Genomic DNA, 14,160 nt, shown 5'->3' with positions numbered 1-14,160 from the left:
CTCAACTGGCAGGTGAAGCATCATCTCAGAAATGCAGACAATCCGACGGGAGACTGAAAGTAGGAAGCAGCTTCCTTTGCCCAAACCATGAAGCTGCAAGTGTGAGAAGGACGGCAGACGCCCTGGAGATTTGCCCCAGGGGTCCAAAGGGATGCCCAGGCGCCTGCAGTCTCTTGCGGGAGGAAGACTGGGGGGGCAGCCAGGGAGGATGAGGACCCTCCCAGCAGCACCGAGCAATCCCAGGTGGAGAAGGCAAAAGACCTCAAAGGGGTTGCCCCAAATCCTTGGGAAAGAACGAAGCTGCGTTCCCTTCTCTGGCTTTTGCCAGGCCTGGAGGAACTGGCCCAAATGGTGCCTGGTGGGGCTGTTTGGCAAAAGCCCTGGGGGGGGGGCTTTGTCGGGCAGGGGGCCCGGCTCCTGCAGAGGGGGACGCAAGGCTTCCAAAGGATCTGGTAGAGAAGCGCAGAAAACCGAGAGAGGAATGCTCATGTCCGGCTGCTGGGAAGTCGGCCATCATCCAGCTTTTAGCCAAGAGAAAGAAAAAAACACGCCGTTCTGTTCTGTTCTGTTCCATCCCACCCGGATGGTTTGGTTCTCTGCCGGAAGAACATCTGGACAGAGAGAAGAGACTCCTAGGGCGGGAAGGGATCTTGGAGGTCTTCTAGTCCAACCCCCTGCACAAGCAGGAAACCCTATACCATTTCAGTCCAGTCTTTTCTTAAAAAGCTCCAGTAATGGAGCCAAGCTTTCCCCCCCACCACAGCTTCTGGAGCCAAGTTGTCAGTAGATTATCAATTGTTTTAACTGTCAAGGAAATTTCTCCTTAATTCTAGCTGGGATCTCTCCTTGGTTAGTTTCTATCCGTCGCTTCTTGTTTTGCCTTCAGGTGCTTTGGAGAATAGCAGGCCCCCCCCCCACTTCTCTGTGAAGCATCTCATGCATCACCCCTAATTCTTCAGAAGAGAAAGCAGCTTCCAGAAACGTGACTGGGGGGGGGCAGGGCGGGGAGGCAGAGAACTCGGAACTATTGTATCGTATCTTTAAAAATTCTGGCGGCACCGGAGAACTACCAAAGGACTGGAAAAAAGACGACGTGGTTCCCATCTTCAAAACAGGGAGGGAAAAAACCAGACCCAGGAAACTGCAGCCCACTCAGCCTAACCTCAATACCTGGGAAGATAGTAGAAAAAATAACTAAAAAAACAGATCTGCGAGCATCAAGAAACAAATAAGGTTATAACTGGGAGCCAGTACAGGTTTTTTAAAAACAGATCATGCCAAACCAATCTTATTTTATTCTTCCTTTAAATTAGCAGACCAGCAAAATGCTGTGGACATAATAGACTTCAGCAAGGCATTCAGCAAAGTAGACCACAACCTACTTCTTGGTAAGCTAGAAAAAAGGGGGATAGACGGTATCGCCAACAGATGGATTTGCAACTGGCTGACCAACCATACTCAACGAGTAGTCCTTAACGGGTCTAAGTCTACCTGGAGGGAAGTAAGAGGTGGGGTGCCACAAGGTTCTGTCCTGGGCCCAGGACTCTTCAGTATGTTCATAGTTAGATGAGGGACTAGAAGGGGAACTCATCAGATTTGCAGGTGACACTAAGCTAGCAGGACTAGCCAACACCCCAGAAGACAAGTTCAGGATCCAAAAAGATCTTGACAGACTTGAACAATGAGCCCCATCCAACAAAATGAAATTTAATGTGGAGAAAAGCCAAGTTTTACACCTGGGCAGGAAAAACCAAAGACCAGTGCAGATTATGGGAAACTTGGCTCAGAACCAGTAAAAATCATGAAAGGGACCTTGGAGTCCTAGTGGACGATCCGTTAAACCTGAGCCAGCCGAGTGCAGCAGCAGCAGCAGCCAAAAAAGCTAATAGAATACTTGGTTAGATAAACAGGGGCATAGAATAAACACCATGAGAAGTATTAGTGCTGCTTCATAAAGCCTTAGTAAGGCCCCATCCGGAATAGTGCATCCAATTTGGGTACCGCATTACAAAAAAGATGTCAAGACTTTGGAAAAAATGCAAAGAAGAGCAACGAAGAGGATTGATTGCCTGGAAAAAAACACGGGCAGAACTGTTGCAGGATTTGCATTTGGCTAGGGACTGAGAGCAGTCTTCCAGTATTTGAGGGCGCCACAAAGAGGTCGACCTATTTTCCAAAGCACCAGAGGGCAGGACAAGAAAGCAGGGCGGTTTCTCATAGGGCTGCCATTGAAGTTACCTCCAGGTTGAGGCCTTGTTCGCTTTCCCTGCCTCACTCATCCAGGTAGGAGCAGCAGCTGCCAGCAGGAGAGCAGATCCCCGATCCATCCTGGTCCCAGGACGGCCAGGAAGAGCTCCTCCCCGTGCAAACGGCGCTCTCGGGGCCCGGCCTTTCTTAGTGCTCCAAAGGAGGCAGAAAGGAATTTTTATGGTGCTGCTTGTAAGAGTCCCCAAAATAGCACGGAGGCCTGTGGGAGAGCTGAGCCTCTAAATAAGAAGTCCAGCCACTCTTCCACTTAACAAGATTAACAGAGTTGGAAGGGACCTTGTAGGTCATCCAATCCAACCCCCACCCTAGCAGGAGACCCTACAGCGTTTCTGACAGATGGCAGCCCAGTCTCTTCTTGAAAGCCTCCAGTGACAAAACTCCCACAACTTCTGAAGGCCACTTCCGTTCCATTGGTGGATTCTCACTGACTGAAAATTTCTAGGTTGAATCTCTCCTTGATTAGTTTCCATCCTTGTCTGGCCTTCGGGTGCTTTGGAAAATAGCTTGACCCCCTCCTCTGTGGCAGCCCCCAAATATAGGAAGACTGCTATCCTGTCGTCCCCCCCAATCCTTCTCTTCCCTAGACTAGCCATGCTCGGTTCCTGCAACCGTTCATCGTATGTTTTGGCTTCCAGTCCCCTCATCATCCTGGTTGCTCTTCTCTGCCCTATTTCTAGAGTCTCAACCTCTTTTTTATAGTGTGGTGACCAAAACTGGGTGCAGGACTCCAGGTGTGGTCTTACTAGGGCTTTATAGAGTGGTATTAGTGCCTGCCTTGATCTTGATTGTATCCCTTTGTTAATGCAATTTAGGATTGCATTGGCTTTTTTGGCTGCCACTGCACACTTTTGGCCACTCAGACTCCAAGATCCCCCTCCCAGTTCCTGCTACTGAGCCTGGTTTCACCCAGTCTAGACGTGTCCTTGTGGTTTTTATTGCCTAAGTGCAGGACTTTACTTTTCTCTTCATTGAATTTCATGTTGTTAGAGAGGGCCCAGTGTTCCAGTCTGCCAAGATCCACCTGGGTCTTGAGCCTCTCTTCTTTGCGTGTTGGCTATTCCTGCCAGCTTAGCGTCATCCGGATATGTGTTAAGTTCCCCTTCTATTCCCTCATCTAAGTCGTTTAGGAAGATATGGAAGAGTCCTGGGCCTAAGATGGAACCCCACTGCTTACTTCCCTCCATGTAGACTTAGACCCATTAAGGACTACTCGTTGAGTACGGTTTGTCAGCCAGTTGCAAATCCATCCGATGGTTATGGTGTCCTACTTTTTTCTAGCTTACCAAGAAGTAGGTTGTGGTCTACTTTGTGGAATGCCTTGCTGAAGTCTAACTGTATTACGTCCACAGCATTTTGCTGGTTTACTAATTTAGTCACTGTGTTGAAGAATGAAATAAGATTGGTTTGCCATGATTTGTTTTTAATAAACCTGTGCTGGCTACCAGTTATAACCTTATTTGTTTCTTGATGCTCACAGATCTGTTTTTTAAAAGTTATTTTTTCCACTATCTTCCCAGGTATTGAGGTTAGGCTGACTGGTCTGTAGTTTCTTGGATCGTTTTCCCCCTCCCCCCGCCTTTTTTTTTGAAGATGGGAACCACATCAGCTCTTTTCCAGTCCTCTGGTAGTTCCCTAGTGCCCACATCGTCCAGGCCAGGCGCTTCTAACCTTGGCAACTGTATGGCTGGTGGACTTCCACTCCCAGAATCCCTCAGCCAGCCATGAGTTGAAGTTGTGCAACAATTACAAAACCACCAGAGGAGGCAGCCCTCCCACTTTCCGCAGGCGTTCACAAAACATGCTGGTGGGAGAAATAAAAGGATCCAGTCATTTTTACTGCCACAATGTCCAGGAAGGGATCCCACTGACCTCCAGGGGATCAAGGCCGCTCTCTATGGGGCGGTCAATCATTAGTCAGGTTTTGCAAGGGCATCGCCCTCCACTGTAAGCCTCGTCTAGATCATGCAACAACACGGGAAAACACAGTATTGGCACACTCAGAGGCCCACTTCTCTAAAACATCAGCAGTTCCCATGCTGGTCCAGGGGTTCAGCCCCTGTGTCCAGTTTCAGCCGCCCCTGTGGCCCCTCCACCAGGCCCTGGGCCCCAGAAGCAGAACTGGGTCTCTTCAGCTTCCACTAAGCGACGGCCTTCACCCCTTCCAGACCCCCTCTGGCCTGTGCGCTCAGAGGCCTGCCCCGCCTGCAGAAAGCTACCCCTGGCGGTCCCCACCATGCCACACATCTCCCCATCAGCTCCTCCAGGGCAGGAGACGCCCTCAAGAAGCCCCCAGGACCAGACAAGCTTTTTGGTACAGAGCGGAAATTAGGGTGATCCCAGGTTCTCCAGGAGAAGACAGCAAGGAGGAGAGTCAAGCCTCTTTTGTGGTTTGTGTCTCTGGCATCACTCATTCATTCTCCCTCTTTCTCTCTCTCTCTCTCTCTCTCACACACACACACACACACACACACACACACACACACACACACACGCACATACACACGGTGGTATCCGGAGGTGGGAGCAGACGCATTCAGAGGTATCCGCCCTCTGAGCGGCTTCACCACCTGCCTGTCAGTTAGGAAATCAGGCTGGAGTCCCACACAAGGGATTCACCTCCAGCAAGGGAGGCGGGTGAAACATGGAAAGACCCCCAGGATGTTCCTCCTTTTGAGGACTGCCCCAGAGGGGCCCCCAGGCAAGCAGCTGAGCAGGGTTCTGCCCCCAGCCCTGCAGAGGGCAGGGAGCCCCCGGGTTCCCCCTCCATGCGGTGGGTGCAGAAATGTCTTCCTGCCCTCGCCCCCAATTCCTTCCCCCTGCAGCAGGAAGACCCCTCCCCCTGCATTCCCGCAAAGAGATCCCGAGTGGGGAGGGAGGGACCCGCCCTGAATGGGGACCAGCCTCAGAGCAAGAGCCAAGCGCTTCCTGGCCTGCCCCTCGCAAGAGCCCGGGTTCAAGGGGCAGGAAACCCCCAGGGGGCTTTCGGGGGGTTGCAGCTGTCTGACATGGGGGGCGAGCCTTTGAGTGGCAGGCTTTGGCCAGAGGAGATGCTGCCAGACTCTTGCCCTGGACGGGCGGGGGTAGGGGGGGCAAGGAGCAAGTGGGGTTTTCCAAGCGGGGCCCCTCCTGGCCCCCCCGCCTGCCTCCAGGGAGGGTCCTTGGCTGGGCTCATCCTTTGCAAAAGAAAAGCAGGAAACTGACTGGCTGCTTTGGCTGGTACTGGGGGGGGGGGGGGGGGGCAAGCAGGAAGCCCTCAGCCCTTGGATTGACTCCAAGTGTGGGAAACCACACAACGGATTGTTGTTTGGGCCAAGAACCCTTTGGGAGGAAGGCAGATGCCCGTGGCGGCCAGAGGGGAAACAGGGAGCCCCCCCCCCCAACGTCTTGGCTCCCCAAAGCCTTGAGGGTCGGAGCTGCACTGAAAGCTGCTCCAGGGGTCTCTTCCAGGGGTCTCTGCCCAGCCTTGACCATGGGCACCGTCTCTCCCAGGGAGCCCCAGCGAGGTGGGTCCAAGATGGCGCCTGCCCTGCCTCCCCACAGCACAAATGGAGCCGGGGCCCTGGATTACTATTTGCTGAGCCCCCCCAGCCTCTTTTGGCACAGAGGAAGTGCCAATCTGGGGAGGGCAGAGCAGCAGCCTCCTCCCTCCATGCCGGGGCCCCTCCCTCTTCCAGACCAATGAAGGCCCAGGTGGGGCCTTTCCTCCCTTGCCCCCGGCCTCCCCTCTTCGCTCACCACTTCCTGGGGCCACGCTCGGGATTCTCGACCTGGCACCCACCCGAGAGGTCATGCCCAGCCTGCTGCCGGTGCCCCAGGCAGTGGAGGCCTCGGGTGGGGGCACCGCATGGTTCGGCCCAGAGTGGGTGGGGGGATGGGTGCTGCACCCACACTCGGGGGGGCCAGGGGAGCAGCCAGGGTCTGCGAGGGGAGGGGCCGGAATGCTGTGGAGAATCCGAGTCGGTTGGTGACAGTTGGAGGGAGAGGAGGCTCAGCCGGGAGACGGAGGGCGGCGATGCTGCCTGCAAGTGGGCGGCAGGCACACCGGGCCCCCAGGGCCCCCAAGGGAGCGGGCAAGGGCCTTCCGATCAGTGGCCACACTAGCCGGGATTTCCACCTGTCCACAAAGAAATCTGCTTCCACGGCTGTTGGGCTCTCCTACTTTTCAGCCACCTCCAGGGGTTGGACCGGCTCCCAGGTGCCCCTTTCAGAAAGCAGGGCGAGGTCCCAAAACGAATAGCCCACCTGGGAGCAGCCCTGGCGCACCACAGACCGTTTCTGCTGCTTTGGTGCAGCAGCTAAACCCCAAAGTGGGACACGCGGCCCGTTTGTCTCGGGAGCCTGAGAAATCTGCGATCAGCCAGGAATGCCAGCAGTGGATCCCGGGGGTTGGGGTGGGCTGCTGTGCACCAGGGCTTATGTGGTCCTGAATCTCTTGTGACTGCCACTTCCTCTCTGCCGGCTTTCAAGGCTGCCCTGGACAAAGCAAGGCGTCACTCCAACAACGCTGCCCCTTTCCTGGCTCCCTCCGACACGGCAGGACCAGGAGCCGAATCCCTGATGCAGAAGGAGCGGGGGGAGGGGAGGGCTGGCTGCAGTCCGGAAATTTGGGGCCTCACCTTGGCGCCCAAAGAGACTTTCCAGGCATTGGCCCTGGTGCCCTTTGAATGCAGCCGGCACCGAAATGGTTCAGCCCCTCCGTGGCCCTTGTGCCTCACAAGCCGTTCATTCACAGGGTGGGGGGGGGTCTTATTTCCCACTGGGGTCCAGTCCCCCCCAGCTGCCTCAAGAGCTGGGGGCGGTGGGAGTGGTTTCCCCCATCTATTTTCAGTGCATCACCTCATGGTCTGACCGGAAACTCTTCATGTACCAATCCAACTTCCCAGTTGTGCCTCCTGCATGTTGATGGAGGTTTGCAAAAACAAAGAAATAAAACCTCAACCCCCCCAAAAAAAATGCTTTTGTGGGGTGGGGACCCTTGAGGCAGACCTCGTCAATGGAGGCGATGCCCACCCAGCCCCCAGCATGGTAGGACCCCCCTGCAGGACTGGCCAAGGAGGAGGAACTGCCAGACCCCCCTCCCTGGCATTTGTAGGGGCTGATTTGTAGGGGCCATGATGCCCAGGGGAAGGGCCTGGCTGAGCCTCTGCGGAGGAGGGACGATGGAAGGCCCCAGGGAATTTCCCCTGAAAGAGGGCCTGGCGGAGCATCCTCCCACAGTCTGGACGGAGAAGGCGAAGTCCAGGGCGATGCGGTGATGCTTTCAGAGAAAGAGAAATACTCTGCACATACACACACACCCCCACACCGTACTCACGAGTAACCCTTAATGTATTACATCTACATGGAGGGAAGTAAGCAGTTGGGTGCCACAAGGCTCCATCTTAGGCCCAGGACTCTTCATGACTTAGATGGGGGAATAGAAGGGGAACTTACCAAATTTGCAGATGATCCTAAGCTGGCAGGAATAGCCGACACCCTAGAAGATAGGCTGAAGATCCAGAGGGATCTTGACAGACTAGAACACTGGGCCATAACTAACAAAATGAAATTCAGTGTAGAGAAAAGTAAAGTCCTGCACTTAGGCAAGAAAGACCAAAAGGACACATCTAGACTGGGTGCAACTTGGCTCAATAGCAGGAACTGGGAGGGGGATCTTGGAGTCTTAGTGGCCAACCAGCTAAATAGAAGCCAGCCGTGTGCAGCAGCCGCCAAAAAGGCCAATGCAATCTTAAATTGCATTAACAGAGGGATACAATCGAGATCAAGGGAAGTACTAATACCACTCTGTAAAGCCTAAGTAAGGCCACACCTAGAGTCCTGCATCCAGTTTTGGTCCCCACACTGTAAAAAAGATGTTGAGACTCTAGAAAGAGGTTAGAGAAGAGCAACCAGGAGGATGAGGGGACTGGAGGTTAAAACATACAACCAACAGTTGCAGGAACTGGGCTTGGCTAGTCTAGTAAAGAGAAGGACCAGGGGAGACACAATAGCAGTCTTCCAATATCTCAGGGGCTGCCACAAAGAAGAGGCAGTCAAGCTGTTCTCCAAAGCACCCGAAGGCCAGACAAGGAGCAATGGATGGAAACTGAACAAGGAGAGATTCAACCTGGAAATAAGGAGGAATTTTCTGACAGTGAGAGTAATCCACCCATGGAAGAGAAGTTGCCCTTGGAAGTGGTGGGAGCTTCATCACTGAAGGCTTTCAAGAAGGGACTGGACTGCCTGTCAGAAATGGTGTAGGGGCTCCTGCTTGGGCATGGGGGGCGGGGTTGGACTAGATGACCTACAAGGTCCCTTCCAATTCTTTTATTCTGCATTTTACACACACACAAACACACACAGCCACACCCTCTGTTCCCGCTGCTTGTTTTGCAGGAGTTGGTGTGGGAAGGCATCGCCTGCTGGTCTCAACCCACTCACCACGTGGCCATGTCTCTCTCTCTCTCACTCTGGGTCTCCACACGCCCTCAGCCCTCCTGCTAGGTGTGTGTGTGTGTGTGGGGGGGTTTCCAGGCACCCAGCCCACCCCCAACCCCCAGAAAGCAAAGGCAGCAAAGGGGATCCTGGGGAGGAGGGGGCAGCTCTCCTCACTCACCCTTCGAGGTCTTCCTGTCCGCGGATGGCACAAAGAGAGGCATCCTGCCAGCAGCCCCCGGCAGGGCAGGCTCAGCTCCTGGGCCAGAGAGGAAGGGACGCTCCCCGTGAGTCCTCTGTTCCCGCTGAGGAGGGAAGCAGACACGGGTCACCTGGCAGGTCCGATTACGCGGCTGCCTGTCTGCCACCACCTGGCCAGGCCTGTGTGGAGCAGGTGGCTTGCACTGGGGCCGCTCGAGAGTCGGGGGGGGCTACCTGGCCTGCCTACTGCAGGTGGTAAGAGGGGGTTTCCTCTTCCGGGTGCCAGTCCAGCCCAAGTGGCCAGCAGCGGGCGCAGGAGCATCTTTCTGGGCCAAGAGGTGGCCATCTGCCCATGCAGCCCTCAAGCCCATGGCTGCTGCTCCTGCCACCCCACTTCCTCCAAGCCCCCCTGTCCCCCCCGCTGGCACACCCACCCACCAGGTACCCTGCAAATCCCTTCCTCCCGGCAGCACTGGGGAAAAGGAACCATGGGGGGGGGGGCGCAAGAAAAGTCTCTTTGGGGCAGAGTGAGGGGCAGCCCATGACCAGCTGGGGTGCATTAAGCTCAGGGGTGGGATTCTACCAGTTCACACCTATTCTCTAGAACCGGTTGTTAACATTCTAAGCAGTTCGGAGAACTGGTTGTTAGAAGAAATTACTGGGCTAATCCTGTAAGGAAGGCAGGAAGGAAACATTCTGGTGTTGCTTACAGAAACTGCCTCTCCATTGACCCTTATTACATTCTTGGCAGGACTAGACTTCCTGTCTCAGGAACTTCTCTGGAGTTTTTTCCCCCTCCTTTGCTGGTACTTTGCTTGTGTGGAGGGACCATTCAAAGTTAGTGGCACTGAAAAAGATGACATGACCATTTTTCACGCTTACGACTGTTGCAGCATCCCCACAGTCATGAGAGGCCAGGCGAGGAGATGCGTGCCTCAATGTGAGTGATATTGAGTTGGCCACGCCCAGCCAATAACAGGACCACCAAGCCACGCCCACCAACTAAGCCACGCCCACAGAACCGGCTGTTAAAAAATTTGAATCCCACCCCTGATTAAGCTGCCCTTCCTGACCTCCAGCCTCCCATCCCTGGCCTGGACCCTCTGCCGCTCTGGCCCGCCATGCCCAGCAATCATGAATCGCTGAATAACAATGGGAGGCCCAGAGATGCTCTGTCTTCCCCGTCTCTAAATCCATCTCAAACCAGCAACATACGGCCCTTAAAAACAGATACAGCCTATTATCTGGCAGCTGAGAAAGAAAATGCCTTCTGCCTCCTGCTCCCCACTGCTCCTCCCTGGCCGCAAAACCTGTTTAAAGATTTGGGAGGGCGTGTCCGTGCAAATGGACAGGGAAAATATACGTGTGACAATATTAATTATGTGACCTCTCATCAGTATTTTAAAAGTACTGGAAAATATTTCGCCTACAACTTAATTTTTTTCCTTGAAAACATTTTGCCTCCCAATCCAAGAAGCTTCTTAGTTTAGTTCAAGGGGGACCCCCCCCCCCCCAGAAAATCCAGATGCCTTTTGGAAAAGCAGGAGCAAACATGACCCAGAGAGCTGAGAATCTCCAGAGGCATTTCTCCCACAAAAACAGCTTTTTTTTTTGACTTGGCCAATATACTAAAATGCCTTTTTAAACCTTCCTAACCAACAGAATCTCGTGGAGTCCTGGAGTGGAACGTGGTCCCTGAGACCATCCAGCCTGGCCATCCCCTGGCCCAGGGGTTTCAAGGGCAACCTCTTCGCATAACGCATCACCACACTTGCCTTCTGGAAGGTCCTGCCCTCTGGAGACAACCGCATCGACGGCACACGATGTGCCTCCACAACTCCCACTGAAAATCCAATGCAGGTTGCACAATTGCCTCGGCCACTTGCTGCACACAGAAAGCCTACAATTCTAGATGTCCTCATGCGTCCCAAGACCGAGGAAGGGGCTGCGTGAGGTCATGTCCAACCTCAGCTGACATTGATTCCAAATGCTGTTACCAAACTGGAGGATTTCAAGCCCCGTCAGAAAAAGCATCGAAACAGAGGATGAGGTCAGGCCGGATCAGCTCACTTTGACTCACCCTCAAGAGCATCGGGGCAGAGAGCAACGGATCTTCCTCAAAGACTCTCGCAGGGGCTCCCCCCGCCCTCCCCCGTCCATCCATCTGTCTGTCTATCCACATTCTTTGTATTAAACTCACTTTAAGATCAAATGTAACTAATTTCACAGCCTTTAAAGCACCCTCACACTGTTTTACAAGAACGGGACACATGAGCCGGTTGTCCCCAAGGTCACATAAATAGTTAATTTCAATTTCATCGCCTTCCTTCAACATCTTCTAGAAATCCAGGTGAGCTTCAGAGTCTGAATGGATCCCTCCTGGACCCCAAGGGTCAGAGGCTGGCATCGAAGCAAAGAACATGCCAGGAACCACTTTGGACACGGCTTTAAGTTCTATGCAAACTTTTGTAAAGAGCTGCTTACCCTTGCCCCCCCTGCCCCCCCATCTATCAGGCATTGTTAGACAAGTGTTACTGTATAATGTAGAAGCTTTGGAGCAGAAGGGCCAGCCCTAGATCCTGACCCAGCAGTAAACACTTGATTTTCTAACTCCCCCCAAAAAAACAGTGCTAAAAATAAATGCCCAGGGTTGTGCCTGAAACGATGGAAAGTGGGACCCTCCTTTGACAATTGATAGCTGTAATTTCCATATGAGATTCTGAAGAACGTTTCTGCTAGAAGCTTTAAGAACACTGTATAAATTCACACAAATCAGTAACAAGGAATAAAAAGAGGTCGAGCTTTTAAGATATAAACCATTATACCCCTTTTAATTATGTTTGTCTTATCTTACACGTGAAGAGATTCTATACCGCTTATTTTGATCTTCTTTCATTTTGCCCAAGAAGAACATAAGTACTATTTATTCACCAGTTTCAGTCATTCCTACAGAATTAAAACAAAACAGGCTCCCAGAACTTTAGGGCAAAAAGAACCTTTGAACTCAAGCCCCAAAGCAGCCTCCACTCCATGGGGTGGGTGGAAGGTGGAGGCTGCTAAAGAGCATCAGGCACTGAAACGAGACCAGGGCTGGGGGTTTGATTCCCTGTGACAGTTAGAAAGTGTGGTACACAACTGCTGACACCGTCCCCTGGCAGGAGGAGGGGGGCTCCTCCCCAAAGGCCCGCAGAGGCTCTCCCCCCCCTCCCCTGGCCCTGCCGGCAAGTTACCAGTGCTTGGGAATCAGCCTGGCACCCTCCAGCTGGCCTCTCCAGGGCCTCACCAGCCCGTTGCCTTTAGCCTGGGCGGATGCCACCGTCTGCAGGGACTGGCAAATGCAGGCGGGACAGCAACGAGCACCGGGAAAGCAGCAGGAACCCTCCGGCCATCGCTTTGGCCCCTGCCGCCTTCGGGGGTGGGAACCAGCACGGGGGAGCAGTAACGTCACCACTGAGAGAAACTCTTGGCCAGAAAGCCCGTTGCGCCATCGGATCCTGTGCTGGGAGCCAAGAGGGGAAGTGCAGCCCAGCCGCCCCCCCGCCACCGCCGCAGCCTGGCTGCCCTCCGCTTCCCCTTCGGTCTGGGGCAAGGGGGTCTCTGCTCCGCGCAGCCCAATCCCTCCCCGGGCCGGGATCAGCCGCGCACCCCGCTCTGGCCGGCGGGACTCCCTGGTCGTCTGCGCAGCGCCCGGGACCGAGAGACACGTGGGCCGCTTTCGCAAGGCTGCCCAGCGCCGCTCCATAGATGGAAGCGCAGCGGCTCTCCGCAGCCTCGGGCGGGAGGAGCTGCTGGTCCTGGCGGGGAAACCAGGCTGGGAAGCCAAAGCGGCGGCGGGGGCGAGATCCGCTCCCAAGCACAGCAGGAGCCGCAACAGGCGGCGGGGGGGTGGGGAGCCTGCTGGGACAGGATTAGCGGGCGGAGCCCCGGGGAGGCCCCGGTGGGCGCCCCGTCCGGGCTTCGGGCCAGCCTGAACTCCCGGAAAGTTCCCCGCGGTCCGCACCGACAGGCCGAGGCGGCGGCGGGGGGGCGGCAGGGGAGCCCGGCGGGTCCGGCCGTCGAGCGGGCGAGTCCGTTCGGGCTGCGCGGGCTTGCCAAGGGCGGATTCTCCGGGGACGCGAGAGGAAGCGGCCGGCGCCCTCGTCAGCCCAGCCAAGCCGCGCGGCGGGAGCGGGGCGCGGGCGGCCCCGGGGCTCCGGCCTAGGGAGACGGACCAAGATCGGCTGCTGCTGCTGCTGCTGCTGCCCGACGGCAGTCCCGGAGCGCGCCCGCCCGGAGCCCGGCCTAGGCAGAAGGGAGGCCCGCGCTCCGCCCCGCTCCCGTCTCGCAGAAGCGCCCACGACGGCCCCTCCCTTCCCCCCGCCCGGCTGGCTCCCCAGGCGAGGGCCGGAGGGGGTCCCGCAGGAAAAGGCGAAGCGGCGCTCCGGATGCCCCCCGGACCCTCGACCTGCCCCGGCTCAGCCCCCGCAGGACCCCGGGCGGGCTTCCCGTTGGCGAGGGCAGCGGCTCCTCTGGGGAAGCCTCTCGGCCCCCCCAACTCCTCCGGGCAGCCCGGCCGCCGCGGGTCCGGGGTCGCTTACCGTCGTCGGTGCTTGTGCCCCGTCCAGGCACCGCCTTCCCGCGCTCCGCTCCCTTCGGCTCAGCGCGGGGCGGCGCGGGCAGAGCTCGGCCGGGCTTGTCGCCTCCTTGGCAGCCGCTTCTCCGGCGCCCACGGCTCTCCTCCGCACCTCCGCCCGCTCGGGGTGGGGACGCGGCGGGCCGGAGGTTTCCCTGCTTCCTGTCGATAGGAAAGGGCTTTCGCCTCGCTTCCTCGGTCGCCGGGCCGGAACGAAGTGCGGGCAGGGCCGGTGCGGGGCGCCCCGAGGTCTGCTGCGGAGAGACCCTCGCCCCGCTCTCGGCCGCCTTCCCCCCCCCCTCCGGGCGTGGGGTGCGCGGGGAGCCCCAACTGCCCCCTGGAGACCAGGGTCCCCATTGGCCGGACAGAGGGCCCCCCCTAAGGCCGAGGGCTCCCCAAGAGAAACAGGGGGAAACTGCCTCAGTTGGGCTCACCCCCCACCTTCACCAGTCTGGAGCAAAGGAAAGGGGGGACAGGGCATCTCAGGGAGCGGGGCGAGGGGGCAGGAGGGGCTGGGGGCTATTTTGAGACAGTGCCCTGCAGTGTCTCGGGCTGCTTCAGCTCTGCCCCTCGGGTGAATTTGTGGCCAGCGACAGGCCTGGGGAGACCTGTTGATGGGGCCAAAGGGAGCCCCCACCATCCCTTCGCCTCCCTCACTGGCTGAT

The 14,160-nt window shown here is 56.3% G+C and overlaps 1 protein-coding gene across 3 annotated transcripts in view; it reads right to left on the bottom strand.

The window, feature by feature from the left end:
• Positions 1-13,662, bottom strand: part of LOC113449709 (phospholipid-transporting ATPase ID-like) — a 44,041-nt gene extending 30,379 nt beyond the window's left edge. Inside the window, exons 1-2 of one of the 3 annotated variants that reach the window (XM_087927616.1) lie at positions 13,461-13,662; positions 8,864-8,987 (exon numbers count right to left, since the gene is read on the bottom strand). In XM_087927616.1, the coding sequence (XP_087783742.1) occupies positions 8,864-8,906 (43 nt within the window). In that variant the 5' untranslated portion in view covers positions 8,907-8,987; positions 13,461-13,662. Of the gene's footprint in view, positions 1-8,863; positions 8,988-12,113; positions 12,346-13,460 lie in introns of those variants that run through there. The other 2 variants (XM_087927618.1, XM_087927617.1) reach the window with 2 other exon arrangements.
• Between the last annotated feature and the right edge of the window lie 498 nt (positions 13,663-14,160).

Source organism: Pseudonaja textilis, chromosome 2, assembly GCF_049901715.1.
Source record: "Pseudonaja textilis isolate UNSWEBS1 chromosome 2, rPseTex1.2, whole genome shotgun sequence".
Lineage (NCBI taxonomy): Eukaryota > Metazoa > Chordata > Lepidosauria > Squamata > Elapidae > Pseudonaja > Pseudonaja textilis.
The sequence above is the reverse complement of the archived record's forward strand: the minus strand, read 5'-3'. Positions and strand labels throughout refer to the sequence as shown.